Source organism: Triplophysa dalaica, chromosome 22 (genome assembly GCF_015846415.1).
Source record: "Triplophysa dalaica isolate WHDGS20190420 chromosome 22, ASM1584641v1, whole genome shotgun sequence".
Taxonomy (NCBI): Eukaryota; Metazoa; Chordata; class Actinopteri; order Cypriniformes; family Nemacheilidae; genus Triplophysa; species Triplophysa dalaica.
The window spans coordinates 10,190,008-10,204,720 of NC_079563.1; the positions used below are offsets into that span (position 1 = coordinate 10,190,008).

A 14,713-nucleotide genomic window follows, 5' to 3' on the forward strand; every position below is an offset into this window, starting at 1 on the left:
TCAGGTGAACAAATTATACAAACATACACATCACATTTACCACACATTTTTAAACGCTTACATATTGGAAATATAAATATCCACCATACGCCCACATTCTACACACATCAAGACATAGTTACTGTGTCTTATTCATCAGGAAAACAATACGGAGTCACATTTTATTTTCTATAAGGAAAATATCTATTCCATATATCATGCATCTACAGTACATAAAATATGTGCACACAGCGTGTCTCCGTCCATTATTATTTTACTTTACATTAATACGATGAAACGTCTTTTCCAGTATTGTTTTCATTTCTAAGCCATAGCTTAAATGCACCTAGTTCAGTAAACACAACAAAAGGAAGTCTACATTTTTGACATTGCACAAGTCTTTTCAAAATAAATAATTGGGGATAACTGGAGGGAAGATAAAATCCTCTGGGTTTATGTCACCATGTACTCTTGGCGTTTGTTAAGGCGAACCTGACAGAGAGACACAGCGCCAACACCTACATAGATGGCAGCAGCGATGAAGCAGTTAATGCCAACTTGATTGTAGAGTCCGTAAACCGTCTGTGGTGGATTTTTGCTGTTCAAAACGAGATAACATGGGTGTTAAAGTGACATTTTTGCTCATTGCACTCAGAAAAATTCCCAATATGTTGAATATGGAACCATCGCAATCTCATATATATAATACACAAGTCAATTGCATATTAAGAGATATCTTATCGCATTGTCCTTGGACAAGACAAGTCAGTACGACAAAGACTCAACATAAAGTACAGTCACTCACTCATTACGGATGTCTTCCTCAGTAAAGGGAACATCTTCGATCAACACAGCGGATTTTGCACTGAAGAAGATCCCCAACATTGTCTAACAGAAAATTAGTGCAGAACAACAGGGTTTTGTTATGCATCTTTAATTACACAAAATTAGGTGCAAATGTAATGTTTATTCATATATAATGAGAAGGAATTAGACATAAAAAATTGAATTCAAACGAGATAATATGGTCTATTTATATCTATGAAAAATATTCATAGATGCATGTTTTTACAAGATATGTTATATTTAAGGTAGTATGGTGATGATGTGTTCAGGCCTTCACATCCCATCCTATGGTTGTAACACCTGCTGTCATATTCTCTGTCTAGAGGTGTTTGCATATTCTGCGAATAAATAGCTAACCGAACAGACTATTTATGCACATTTAAAGAAATAAATCAATATATAACGTTACCAATCAAACTCACGATTTTTAAGGCAAAACCAGATTCCTGTCGTTGCAAATGATTCGCATTAGCTACAGCTAGCAAGCAATGTCACGAAGATTATAGTACTTACCAGCATAATGACACCCCATATGCTTAACACGATCCCACAGGCGGCCAGTTTAGGCCCACAGAATAAAAGCGACGGCATTTTCCCCTAAAACGACCACCGATTCTTCTTTTCGAATTTGGGAGAAGAAGCGCCTACATCCGAGATGACAGCAAGCCTCTCTCTTCCTATCGACAATCAGTGCGGTGTATGCAGCTGGACTCGGTTATATTCGTCTATATTCGTCTATTTCCGCCACTAAATTACTCGGCAATCTTCGTGGGTGTTGCGCAGTCAGTGTGCAGTCATGTGATTGGCTGAGTACTGACCAATTGCACGGCTCGTTTTCGAGCCGCATTGTACTCTGGGAGTTTTCAGTTCGAACTATTATCTTGCGCTACTACTGTTATAGAGGTTTACTATTTTATACATAATAAAATAACATCAAATATTCGTACGATAGTTCGGTAGATGCACAAATAATCCGTATTTTGAACGCTTTAGCTAGCGGTCGTCAGGTTAAAGCGGGATTCAATTGTTTTGGATTTCTATTTACTTGAGACCATCACTCCAGCAGCATGACTTCAGCTTCCACAAAGGTTAATTATGTGCATTATCTGTTCTGTATTGTTAATATTTTCAAGTAATTTAAATCTAATAATGTGTTTATTATTAAATGTATGAAGAGAAATGTATTTACATTTTCGTCAGGTGGGTGAGATCTTCTCGGCTGCAGGCGCTGCATTCACCAAACTGGGTGAATTGACAATGCAGCTGCATCCAGTGGCAGACTCATCTCCTGCTGGGTAAGATCACCATTAGATGTTTATAAAACCTATTTTCTACACTTTCTCTCTTTTTTTGCTGTTTAGAGGCTCTTTTGTGGATAAAGGTCTTGGGTTAGTTTTATTCCTTGGTTAAAATCTTGAAGTCTGATTGCTTGGATGATCATAAAATGGTCTGCACATATTATATTTTATCTCAACGTTTGCAATTTTTTATATATTTGTTTAATCATTTATATTTCAATCATTATATATTTTACATCACAGTAAATTTACATAAAAAATAGGGAAATTGATTCTGTCTAAACTGAGGATTTTCTTGTGTACGCTACTATCTCTCAGAGCCAAATGGACCGACACAGAGATTGAGATGCTGCGTTCGGCAGTGCGACGGTTTGGGGAAGATTTGAACAGCATCAGCTCTGTCATAAAGGAACGCACTGTGTAAGATCCTTCATATATTTAACCAAACACCTCCCTTCTACATCTAGCAGACATGAAATTTCAAAGTGTCATGCAGAATATAGACTTGCAGAAAGTAACCCGTCTTCATAGATGAATGCATTCTGATATGCAACGCACCACAACTGTTGTTATTTTATTTTGTAGTGCCCAGATTAAGACTACAGTTAAAAGGAAGCTGTATGAAGACAGTAGGGTACCCCTCACCTCAGAATTCCCTAAGAAAACAATGAAGAAAACCGCTGTGACGCAACCACCCCCTCCAGCATCAGTGGCCCCCGCTGTTATCTCCATGCCAACCTCTCAGGTTGTTGTGACGACAGGATTGCAGAGTTCTTCATCTTTACAACCAGCAATAAAGAATCCAAAACCAGCAGGTGACTCACTTTTATTAAAATAATTGAAATCTTGTGCTAGAGTATGTATTAGCTCTCCCATTGCAAGTGGTGTGGTTTTAATATTTTGTCTGGTTCTCTATTATCAGATGTGACACTGAGTGCTCTAAATGACTCCGATGTGAACAGTGATTTGGTGGATATCGAAGGGCTTGGAGAGGGTTCCACTAAAAAACCAAACTTTGATCAGGGTGAGTGTCCATATCCTCAATTTAACTGAGATTAAATGCATTTTATGCTGAAAAGAAGTTCAACCTGAAATTTTTACTTTAAAGTGCAGAAATATTTTGACTTGAGCAAACCTTGTTGCGTTTGTTTTTCTGTGCTCAGAAAGCTTAAATCTGGATTCCAGTCTGATAATGAACTCCAGTGATCTGCCCCTGCTGTCCCGCTGAGATGTACACATCGGTAATGATGGCATTCAGAGAAACAGCCAAGAACAGCCCATCTTAAGAAGCTACAGTTTGATCTTTTGCTTAACAGAACTGTAAAGGGTGGAGCCAACGGTTTCTCATTTTCGACTGTGGATTATGACGCTCACATCATCTGATCAGAAGAAGTGGAACAGAATTTTTTTGGGGTTAATGGAAACTGATCTGCCCACAGTGGAAAAGGGGTTTATAGGACAGTGGTGTTGTGCTTAAACCAACATGTACTTGTATGATATTTTTGAAGATTTAGCTTTTTGTATTTCAGTAGGGCCTTTTGGATAAACGTGTTTTTTTGTGTGAAGTGAGATGCTGATTGCAGGCAAATGTGGCACCTTGCAAGTAACAACATACCGTTTTCTTTCACTGCCACCGTTAAGTACATTTTATATTGTATGTAGTATATAGGGATATGTATATATTAAACAGGACTTATTAAACAGGCCGTTTTAACAGCAAACATGTAGGAAGCGACTCTGGTTTTATATAAAGTCCATACAATTTTGAAGCTTCACATGTAATGTCTTACTTCAGTTTAAAGAGACAGCATAAAAATCAAAATGAGTTTTTATTATGCTCTTGTTCATAAGATTATATGGTATAATATACATAGTTCCACGGTAATGATATTTCTTTACTGAAATTCATTTCGGACTCAGAGGGAATAAATGTACTTTTGCTACCATCACTTTGGAAAAATATTTATCTTTCACTTTTATTTTTCTGGCTTCCTGAATATAGTTTGAACAATCTACAAGCAGACGCTATTGGCTTTGGCATTTCTTTAGAATGTTTCTAGTGTGCTTACACAATTCATCCCATTTAATTTCTTATTAAACAACTTTGTAACAGAAACACACACATCCTTGACTTTCATCTCTGGCCCACAAAACAGACCGTATCACATGTAAGGTTTGAAAAATAAAAACATGGTAAATTCAAATGATTTAACAAGAAAACAACCCTGTTCACATTCAAAACAAGTCTTAATTTGGGTTTTCTATAAATAACGTCATTGATTATCTTAACAAACATGACAAATACTAATTCCAGCAATTTGTATACTATACAATGCGTATTGCACTTCGTAATCACTTAACATAAAGACCCATAAACATTGGTATCAAACTTTGAAAATCTCAAGGACCTCTACAACCAGAAATTGCAAATGACAAACAGTGCAAGTAACTTTGGAATTCAAAACCTGTAAGGCAATTTCATCACATTACTGAGAGTTCAACAGTAAATGTCGGAAGATGATAGGCAATGATATATTCCACTCAATATTTAACAAGAAAACAGAGTTAAATGTATGACATACAGCTCTACAGACCTACAAGCTATGCTGCTATTAAAATGATGACTTTAGGAGATACAAGACAGTTGACAAACACCCTTACATCAATTTAACAGTAAGTTCTGCATATTGCGACGGGTTGTTAACCAAGAGGGGATAGAATAACATGTGCCACAGTCAATGTGATTTGCATAATGCCATCAAGTCTTATGTGAAATCTACTGATGTTAGTGAAGGGATTCCAGTTGTGTTTGCTCAAGTGCTATTGTAAGAACAGCATGTTATTTTAGGGACAATATCTTTTCTGGGAGTAACATTTGTTTTGGTACTAATACAATTCATCCATCCACAATCCAGAACTATTGTGTCTGACGTTTAGCTAAATCCAAACACCACCCAAGTAAAACAATTAAAAGATACAAAATCCATTACAATTAAAGTTAATATGATCCCACTCATGTAACAGCAATATCGATTAACATCAAAGTCTAACACTGTGCAAATATTAAAAGAAACATATGATATCACTAAAACCATAATTGATTGCATGAATGTAAAAATGGTCTCTTGTGTTTTATTTCTACAATAGCCCATCCCATGGAAGTGTTTTAAATTCTTGACTTTTGTACATAATTCACAAGCATCTCAATAGCTATGCTCCACAAGTTTTTGGGAGATTTTTTGTTATTGGGGGAAAACACATTAATTTGTGGTGGGAATTTCTGTATACGCTGACCTCCCTTCAACCTATAGAATAAGAGCAAGCCATGTGACGTAACAAAACTAGAACGTCGCTGTCATAATCACAGATGTTTAAAAAAAATCTTTGTTAAATGTTAAAAAAATTGTCAGTTATAATTTCCCCCAACCCATTAGAAAATAATAAAATTATGATTTACCTAAAGAAAATAAAGCCTTGCACTGTGACATGATTTGCAAGACATGAAATTGTCTTCCCACAATAGCATTAGTTTTGTCCCATCACTCACAGTGTAGACACGGCGTGGAACTGCCACTCTTTACACAAAAGCTTTTAAGTTAATTAATTTAAGTCATTTTATTTTTATCTTCAGAAATTTAAGTAATCTGAATGTCTGATTTATCTTATAATGAAAAACTCAAACTGTGGGAATTGTCTGAGTGGTCTGATATTACTTTGAAGTACTTTGACTTAAAACTTAAGCCCAGACTAACATGAACATGTAAAAAAGAAACATATTTACAGATATCAGACCAATGGGACAAACATAAATGAAATGAAGGTTTAATACCTACCAAAATAATATTTGATTATTCACATATTTATACACTATACACATATAAACAACAGATGGCCGCTACAGCCAACTGATCTCAATACTTTCTTTCCTTACTGTCAGGTTTTCAAGATACTTTTGCTCTGGATATGTTTCCAGACCTTTGGACCCCATTAATGGAAGCTGAAGAAGTACCAAAAAACAAAGGTGCAAGTCTGGCTATTCTTCAGTCTGCACAACATTGAGAAAAGTAAAAACTAACTATAATCCTTATGAAAAGAACACCCAGATTATTTCATTGCAATCTGTTATTGCAGATACTGTTTCATATACACAAGGTACTATTCCATAGGCACGGAAGATCCTTACACTAGCAGAACAATTATTTGCAAATTAAACAACATCCAATACTTTGACGCTGTCTTCATATTGATTCCTTCCTAATCAAAGTCGTGACTCGGATGAATTTCCTTCAGAAGTGACTGAGAATTGAACGACTCTCATCGAAAGCACCCACAAATTCAGAAAGAGGTTTAGACAAAAGCTTGGTCTTCATTTAAAAACACCTGTGTCCAGAGCTCTCTACTGTTGTCTACATGCTGGGGTGGTGAGATGAGAAAGGTGGGGGGTGGGAGACAGAGAGGTGGCTGGCCTGGGTGTTTGAACCAACGGGTGCAGCCCCGGAAGAAGAGTCCATTGACTGAGAAACACTGGATGTGGGGGTTAAACAGAATTTTTTTAGAGGCGCTTAACCAGATCCAGAACAATACTAACAAGGTGTATGAGATTATTTTGTAATCAGTTTATCATCTAAGGCTAAGCAGCAATACAAAGCTTCACCTGACTGTGTAACTGGTTACGTGTGCAGGATCTGTGACTCCAGCGACGAAGAGCTTTTTGGGCGGACCATCTGATTCCACTCCACCTTATTTGAGAAGAGGAAAAATGATATGTCTTATAAAATGCAATTGACATGCATTTCTTTATATATATTTATAAATTAGAGTACACAAATTTTTTTTTATCTTAATAAACAGTTCTCATTCGAGCAACTTAAAGTGCATTTAAAAACTTAAATTATTTCTTTTTATTTCTACAATGGGTACCATTAATACAGTTTAAGAGGCTTACATTATAACTGTTTACCGTGCTCTTACCTTTTCTTTTCAAAGGTACGACTGATGGCCATCTCACTCCGGAGCTTACAGATCCTCTGTTCAAAACCGAAAACCACAGAAAGCGTTGCTTAACAAAAATATTTGTGATCGGTACTAAGTAATAAAACTAGAATAAAAAAATAAAAAAAACTACAGCTGCTATTATGTACAATCAATAATTGTTCTGTAACTTCCGATATTTTAAAAGGGTCATATGACGCAAATATGTGTTTTTCTCTGTCTTTGGTGTGTTATAAGTTGCCCATGCATGTTTTAGACACATAAAATTGTGAGAAATAAAGATGCATTCTATCTAAAACCTAATGCTCACCCAGACCTGCCTGAAACCCCTCGTGTAACCACACCCCCACAAATCTACATCAGTTCCTGGTATGAGTTGACTAAGACCGTCTAAATGTATACGTAAGTAAGGTGGGCTACCTGTCAGTACAATTGCCGTGGAACCTGATGTTCCAAATATGGTAAGAGGTGTTACATTTCCATCACACGCTTGCAGTATTTGACTAATCACTATGCACTTGTTAACTGGCCAATCATAGCACACCTCGCTTTCAGAGCGATGAGCTTTGTATAAATTTGCGCGTTTCAGAGAAGCGGGGCAAAGAAGAGACACAAACATGCACGGTATGTGGAAAATAACCTTAAATCGTGTATACACATTGCATAACATCTAAAACAAACAATAATATTTGTTTTAGCCGTGTCATATGACCCCTTTAAATAATGATTCTAATACTGTTGCGTTATTCAGAAACTGACCCTGACCCTCGAAACCTTCGAGTTGGACTGGGTGAGGAATTTGGAGTGACACCGCTGTCCTGGGAATGAAATCCCTGTGTGGGACATAAAGAAATGGAAGAAGGGAATAAACAGAATCCCAAAGAAACTCAAAACTGTTAACCTGAAACTTGCTTAAAACTCCTGAAGGTAAAATACTCACTGGAGACAAATGATCATGCCAATGACTCGCAGGAGGAAAGGGTCCGATATGAGAGGAACTTAAACAAAGAACAACACCAAAATCAATTGAGTGTTTTCTTTGGCAGATATTTTCATTGTATGTCAGGTGTAGTTTGGTTACCTGAGTCTCTGTAAGGTTCTCTGTTCTATCTGGGAGAAGAATAGTCATGTTAGTACTCAACCTGCAGCCTGAAGCACAATTCAACATTTATTTCAAAGTCTTTCACCTGTCTCTTGTGCTCTGATCTCTCACATGGCAGTGAGAATGGTGAGAGAGGAAGGATCTGCAACATGAGGGCAATTACAGTATTACTGACTTGTCCCGTCAAAATGCCCAACCCTGATGTGCACAAATCTACTGTACACTCACCCGAGACGGACAGCTGGGATTTACAGACACACTGCTCCGACGATACCGAGCCGAATTATTAGAGCTGAATACGGTCATCCCATCACTGTTGGATAACATGACCACAGTTATTCCATTATAACTTTATACACTTATCACTTAAACATGCACAGTTTGGTAGTGTACATTATAAATTCTATTCAATTTGTTATATTTGCGAATTCTATTCAGCATTCTATTCTATCTTTTATATTTCCTTCTCAGTGCAGTTCTTCAACCTGAAATTGTATTCTATTCTGTTATCCTAGCTGACATTCTATTCTATTCAGTTTCTCCTATCTGACATTCTCTTCTATTCTCCTAGCTGACATTCTATTCTATTACATTCTATTCTATTCAGTTTCTCCTATCTGACATTCTCTTCTATTCTCCTAGCTGACATTCTATTCTATTCTATTCAGTTTCTCCTATCTGACATTCTCTTCTATTCTCCTAGCTGACATTCTATTCTATTCTATTCAGTTTCTCCTATCTGACATTCTCTTCTATTCTCCTAGCTGACATTCTATTCTATTACATTCTATTCTATTCAGTTTCTCCTATCTGACATTCTATTCTATTCTATTCTATTCAGTTTCTCCTATCTGACATTCTCTTCTATTCTCCTAGCTGACATTCTATTCTATTACATTCTATTCTATTCAGTTTCTCCTATCTGACATTCTCTTCTATTCTCCTAGCTGACATTCTATTCTATTCTATTCTATTCAGTTTCTCCTATCTGACATTCTCTTCTATTCTCCTAGCTGACATTCTATTCTATTCCATTCTATTCTATTCAGTTTCTCCTATCTGACATACTATTACATTCCTCTTGCTGACATTCTATTCTATTCCATTCTATTTTATTCCGTTTCTCCTATCTGACATTCTCTTCTATTCTCCTATCTGACATTCTATTCTATTACATTCTATTCTATTCAGATTCTCCTATCTGACATTCTCTTCTATTCTCCTAGCTGACATTCTATTCTATTACATTCTATTTTATTCCGTTTCTCCTATCTGACATTCTCTTCTATTCTCCTATCTGACATTCTATTCTATTACATTCTATTCTATTCAGTTTCTCCTATCTGACATTCTCTTCTATTCTCCTAGCTGACATTCTATTCTATTACATTCTATTCTATTCAGTGTCTCCTATCTGACATTCTCTTCTATTCTCCTAGCTGACATTCTATTCTATTCTATTCAGTTTCTCCTATCTGACATTCTCTTCTATTCTATTCTATTCAGTTTCTCCTATCTGACATTCTCTTCTATTCTCCTAGCTGACATTCTATTCTATTCTATTCAGTTTCTCCTATCTGACATTCTCTTCTATTCTCCTAGCTGACATTCTATTCTATTCCATTCTATTCAGTTTCTCCTATCTGACATTCTCTTCTATTCTCCTAGCTGACATTCTATTCTATTCAGTTTCTCCTATCTGACATTCTCTTCTATTCTCCTAGCTGTCATTCTATTCCATTTTTTCTATTCAGTATTCAGTATTATTAATATTATGTGCAGTTTTCTTCCCTGACATTCTATATTATTCTATTCACTTTTCTACCTGACATTCTATTCGCCTTACTGACATTCCATTCAGTATTTAGTGCAGTTATTCTACATGACATTCTATCCTATTCTATTTTATTCTATTCAGTTTCTTCTATCTGACATTCTCTTCTATTCTCCTAGCTGACATTCTATTCTATTACATTCTACTCTATTCAGTGTCTCCTATCTGACATTCTCTTCTATTCTCCTAGCTGACATTCTATTCTATTACATTCTATTCTATTCAGTTTCTCCTATCTGACATTCTCTTCTATTCTCCTATCTGACATTCTATTCTATTACATTCTATTCTATTCAGTTTCTCCTATCAGACATTCTCTTCTATTCTCCTAGCTGACATTCTATTCTATTACATTCTATTCTATTCAGTTTCTCCTATCTGACATTCTCTTCTATTCTCCTAGCTGACATTCTATTCTATTACATTCTATTCTATTCAGTTTCTCCTATCTGACATTCTCTTCTATTCTCCTAGCTGACATTCTATTCTATTACATTCTATTCTATTCAGTTTCTCCTATCTGACATTCTCTTCTATTCTCCTAGCTGACATTCTATTCTATTACATTCTATTCTATTCAGTTTCTCCTATCAGACATTCTCTTCTATTCTCCTAGCTGACATTCTATTCTATTACATTCTATTCTATTCAGTTTCTCCTATCTGACATTCTCTTCTATTCTCCTAGCGGACATTCTATTCTATTACATTCTATTCTATTCAGTTTCTCCTATCAGACATTCTCTTCTATTCTCCTAGCTGACATTCTATTCTATTACATTCTATTCTATTCAGTTTCTCCTATCTGACATTCTCTTCTATTCTCCTAGCTGACATTCTATTCTATTACATTCTATTCTATTCAGTTTCTCCTATCTGACATTCTCTTCTATTCTCCTAGCTGACATTCTATTCTATTCCATTCTATTCAGTTTCTCCTATCTGACATTCTCTTCTATTCTCCTAGCTGACATTCTATTCTATTCCATTCTATTCAGTTTCTCCTATCTGACATTCTATTCTATTACATTCTATTCTATTCAGTTTCCCCTATCTGACATTCTATTCTATTCCATTCTATTCAGTTTCTCCTATCTGACATTCTCTTCTATTCTCCTAGCTGACATTCTATTCTATTCCATTCTATTCAGTTTCTCCTATCTGACATTCTCTTCTATTCTCCTAGCTGACATTCTATTCTATTCCATTCTATTCAGTTTCTCCTATCTGACATTCTCTTCTATTCTCCTAGCTGACATTCTATTCTATTCAGTTTCTCCTATCTGACATTCTCTTCTATTCTCCTAGCTGACATTCTATTCTATTCAGTTTCTCCTATCTGACATTCTCTTCTATTCTCCTAGCTGACATTCTATTCTATTCAGTTTCTCCTATCTGACATTCTCTTCTATTCTCCTAGCTGACATTCCATTCTATTCAGTTTCTCCTATCTGACATTCTCTTCTATTCTCCTAGCTGACATTCTATTCTATTCAGTTTCTCCTATCTGACATTCTCTTCTATTCTCCTAGCTGACATTCTATTCTATTCAGTTTCTCCTAGCTGACATTCTATTCTATTACATTCTATTCTATTCAGTTTCTCCTATCAGACATTCTCTTCTATTCTCCTAGCTGACATTCTATTCTATTACATTCTATTCTATTCAGTTTCTCCTATCTGACATTCTCTTCTATTCTCCTAGCTGACATTCTATTCTATTACATTCTATTCTATTCAGTTTCTCCTATCTGACATTCTCTTCTATTCTCCTAGCTGACATTCTATTCTATTACATTCTATTCTATTCAGTTTCTCCTATCAGACATTCTCTTCTATTCTCCTAGCTGACATTCTATTCTATTCCATTCTATTCAGTTTCTCCTATCTGACATTCTCTTCTATTCTCCTAGCTGACATTCTATTCCATTTTTTCTATTCAGTATTCAGTATTATTAATATTATGTGCAGTTTTCTTCCCTGACATTCTATATTATTCTATTCACTTTTCTACCTGACATTCTATTCGCCTTACTGACATTCCATTCAGTATTTAGTGCAGTTTTTCTACCTGACATTCTATCCTATTCTATTTTATTCTATTCAGTTTCATCTATCTGACATACTATTACATTCCTCTTGCTGACATTCTATTCTATTCCATTCTATTCTACTCAGTTTCTCCTATCTGACATTCTCTTCAATTTTTTCTATTCAGTATTAAGTATTATGTGCAGTTTTCTTCCCTGACATTCTATATTATTCGATTCACTTTTCTACCTGACATTCTATTCGCCTTACTGACATTCCATTCTATTCCATTCAGTATTTAGTGCAGTTTCTCTACCTGACATTCTATACTATTCTATTTTATTCTATTCAGTTTCTCCTATCTGACATTCTCTTCTATTCTCCTAGCTGACATTCTATTCTATTACATTCTATTCTATTCAGTTTCTCCTATCAGACATTCTCTTCTATTCTCCTAGCTGACATTCTATTCTATTCCATTCTATTCAGTTTCTCCTATCTGACATTCTCTTCTATTCTCCTAGCTGACATTCTATTCCATTTTTTCTATTCAGTATTCAGTATTATTAATATTATGTGCAGTTTTCTTCCCTGACATTCTATATTATTCTATTCACTTTTCTACCTGACATTCTATTCGCCTTACTGACATTCCATTCAGTATTTAGTGCAGTTTTTCTACCTGACATTCTATCCTATTCTATTTTATTCTATTCAGTTTCATCTATCTGACATACTATTACATTCCTCTTGCTGACATTCTATTCTATTCCATTCTATTCTACTCAGTTTCTCCTATCTGACATTCTCTTCAATTTTTTCTATTCAGTATTAAGTATTATGTGCAGTTTTCTTCCCTGACATTCTATATTATTCGATTCACTTTTCTACCTGACATTCTATTCGCCTTACTGACATTCCATTCTATTCCATTCAGTATTTAGTGCAGTTTCTCTACCTGACATTCTATACTATTCTATTTTATTCCATTCAGTTTCTTCTATCTGACATACTATTACATTCTTCTTGCTAGCATTCCATTCTGTTCTTTTCTATCATATTCCATTAAGTATTTAGTGCAGTTTTCCTTACTTAAATTCTATACTTAATATTCAGTACGATTATCCTACCTGACACTATTAAATTCTATTTTAATAAAAATGTAATTCTATATTATATTCAATGTAATAATACTATACTATACTGTAATATTTAGTTCAAACATTCTATTTTATTTCATATTCAATACATACAGCTGTCCAACTTGACATCATATTCAGTGCAGATCTCCTACCTGACGTTCGTGATCATGGGGGCGCTGTTCGACCTTCGGAGAGCTCCTGCTGCGCCTGCGCACTGGTCCACCTCCATTCTTTCCATAGCTCGTCCTCCGGCACCGACACTGCGCGTCACTCACGGCCGGGCTAAAAGCGCCCTGACGCGGCCTGAGACTCAAATCCCACACGGCAAAAGCCCGACCAGCAGGCCTCTCGCCAAAAACAGCCTCACAATTTAACTTAAAAGAAGTGCTTTGCTGGGTCTAACGCATTTTTACGAATGTTCAAATGAAAACAGTGTCAGTTTGATCCAGAAATGCAGTTAATAACTCTTGAGTTCTCGCCACAGCTGGTTTGTCAGTTCGCGCACAAACTTAGTATAAACTCCTCAGGTTGATTTCGTTGCCGTAAACGCGAACCGAAAACAGTTATTTATCCGCATCAAAGGTACATTTGCGTCTAAACCATAAATCGTAAATATTCAGCACTATCTTCAACGTAAAGCTTCCAACTCGACTGCGTCCTTTGGCTTTTAATCCAAACCAATTTATCCAAACAGAGCAAACAACAAAACATCGAAGAGAGCAAACAGCAAGTAACAGAGTTAACACACATCGAACAAAATATAAATATGTATTCAAGTCTTTTACATCTAACGTCGCGATTAAGGTTTCTGGCACGGCTTACATTTCTTTCAAGTTTATCTGCTAGTTTATAAAGCAGTCGGAAAAATGACAACCCAGTTCAGAACCAACATACAATCGCTGTATCGGTCAGTAAGAGCCCTGTCAAATAAACGTCTAAGTTACACCGGTACTGCCTAAAACACGAGATGCTTTCAAAGTTTTTCGGTCATTTCTTAAATTAGAAAATAAAACATATATATCCCGCAAGCAAATTGAGATTGTGCATCCTCTTGTACAACAGCGACTTGTCCTGGTGGAGAAAAACATTGCACGTAGAGATAAACCACTGCAATATAGCCCAATAGTGACCAAGTGACATCTTTCTACTGTTACTCATTCTTCTTGCGCATATTTCTCGCCCTTGTGTACATCTACATCATACATTTATTCGCTTTCTAAACCAACTTGATTAATGTAAACGTAATAAGAATTATATAAAGTGAAAAGGTAAAATATAAGATTATTTTTCATTGGTGACTGTCAGAAGAGTCACCTGACATTCATACAATCAACTGTAACACTATTTGCACTCAAACCTAAAATGCAGCTTCAAGAAAATCTTATCTGAATTATAGTAAAACTAACTTGCATGTAGGAAAACATCCATATAGCACGTTTAGTGTTGATATGTATTAATAAAAAGATGGAATTGTCCATGTATTTACTCGT

At 35.7% G+C, this 14,713-nt stretch overlaps 3 protein-coding genes across 3 annotated transcripts; 1 reads left to right on the top strand and 2 right to left on the bottom strand.

Moving 5' to 3' along the window:
- Positions 1–12: 12 nt before the first annotated feature.
- Positions 13–1,531, bottom strand: rnasekb (ribonuclease, RNase K b). The gene is made up of 3 exons (XM_056735914.1): positions 1,339–1,531; positions 785–867; positions 13–577 (listed from the first exon to the last, which is right to left on the bottom strand). The coding sequence occupies exons 1-3, from the start codon at positions 1,414–1,416 to the stop codon at positions 433–435; spliced, it is 306 nt and encodes a 101-aa protein (XP_056591892.1). The 5' UTR covers positions 1,417–1,531; the 3' UTR covers positions 13–432.
- Positions 1,532–1,687: 156 nt separating this feature from the next.
- On the top strand, positions 1,688–4,069 carry c22h17orf49 (chromosome 22 C17orf49 homolog). The gene is made up of 6 exons (XM_056735910.1): positions 1,688–1,913; positions 2,026–2,120; positions 2,442–2,543; positions 2,709–2,938; positions 3,046–3,147; positions 3,287–4,069. The coding sequence occupies exons 1-6, from the start codon at positions 1,893–1,895 to the stop codon at positions 3,349–3,351; spliced, it is 615 nt and encodes a 204-aa protein (XP_056591888.1). The 5' UTR covers positions 1,688–1,892; the 3' UTR covers positions 3,352–4,069.
- LOC130411354 (P2R1A-PPP2R2A-interacting phosphatase regulator 1) lies at positions 3,934–14,397 on the bottom strand. Its single transcript, XM_056735909.1, has 9 exons — positions 13,376–14,397; positions 8,446–8,530; positions 8,303–8,359; positions 8,197–8,225; positions 8,056–8,113; positions 7,875–7,948; positions 7,095–7,150; positions 6,778–6,862; positions 3,934–6,647 (listed from the first exon to the last, which is right to left on the bottom strand). Exons 1-9 carry the CDS (start codon positions 13,459–13,461, stop codon positions 6,530–6,532), a joined length of 648 nt encoding a protein of 215 aa, XP_056591887.1. The 5' UTR covers positions 13,462–14,397; the 3' UTR covers positions 3,934–6,529.
- Positions 14,398–14,713: the final 316 nt, after the last annotated feature.

Coding starts and splice junctions, on each gene's coding strand:
- rnasekb (XM_056735914.1), bottom strand. CDS start 1,416: ATGCCGTCGCTTTTATTCTGTGGGCCTAAACTGGCCGCCTGTGGGATC. Junction 868..1,338: donor TATGGGGTGTCATTATGCTG/GTAAGTACTATA, acceptor ATTTTCTGTTAG/ACAATGTTGGGGATCTTCTT. Junction 578..784: donor GAGGAAGACATCCGTAATGA/GTGAGTGACTGT, acceptor CGTTTTGAACAG/CAAAAATCCACCACAGACGG.
- c22h17orf49 (XM_056735910.1), top strand. CDS start 1,893: ATGACTTCAGCTTCCACAAAG. Junction 1,914..2,025: donor TGACTTCAGCTTCCACAAAG/GTTAATTATGTG, acceptor CATTTTCGTCAG/GTGGGTGAGATCTTCTCGGC. Junction 2,544..2,708: donor GTCATAAAGGAACGCACTGT/GTAAGATCCTTC, acceptor TTTATTTTGTAG/TGCCCAGATTAAGACTACAG.
- LOC130411354 (XM_056735909.1), bottom strand. CDS start 13,461: ATGGAAAGAATGGAGGTGGACCAGTGCGCAGGCGCAGCAGGAGCTCTC. Junction 6,863..7,094: donor CGTACCTTTGAAAAGAAAAG/GTAAGAGCACGG, acceptor TTCTCAAATAAG/GTGGAGTGGAATCAGATGGT. Junction 6,648..6,777: donor GTAACCAGTTACACAGTCAG/GTGAAGCTTTGT, acceptor CCCCACATCCAG/TGTTTCTCAGTCAATGGACT.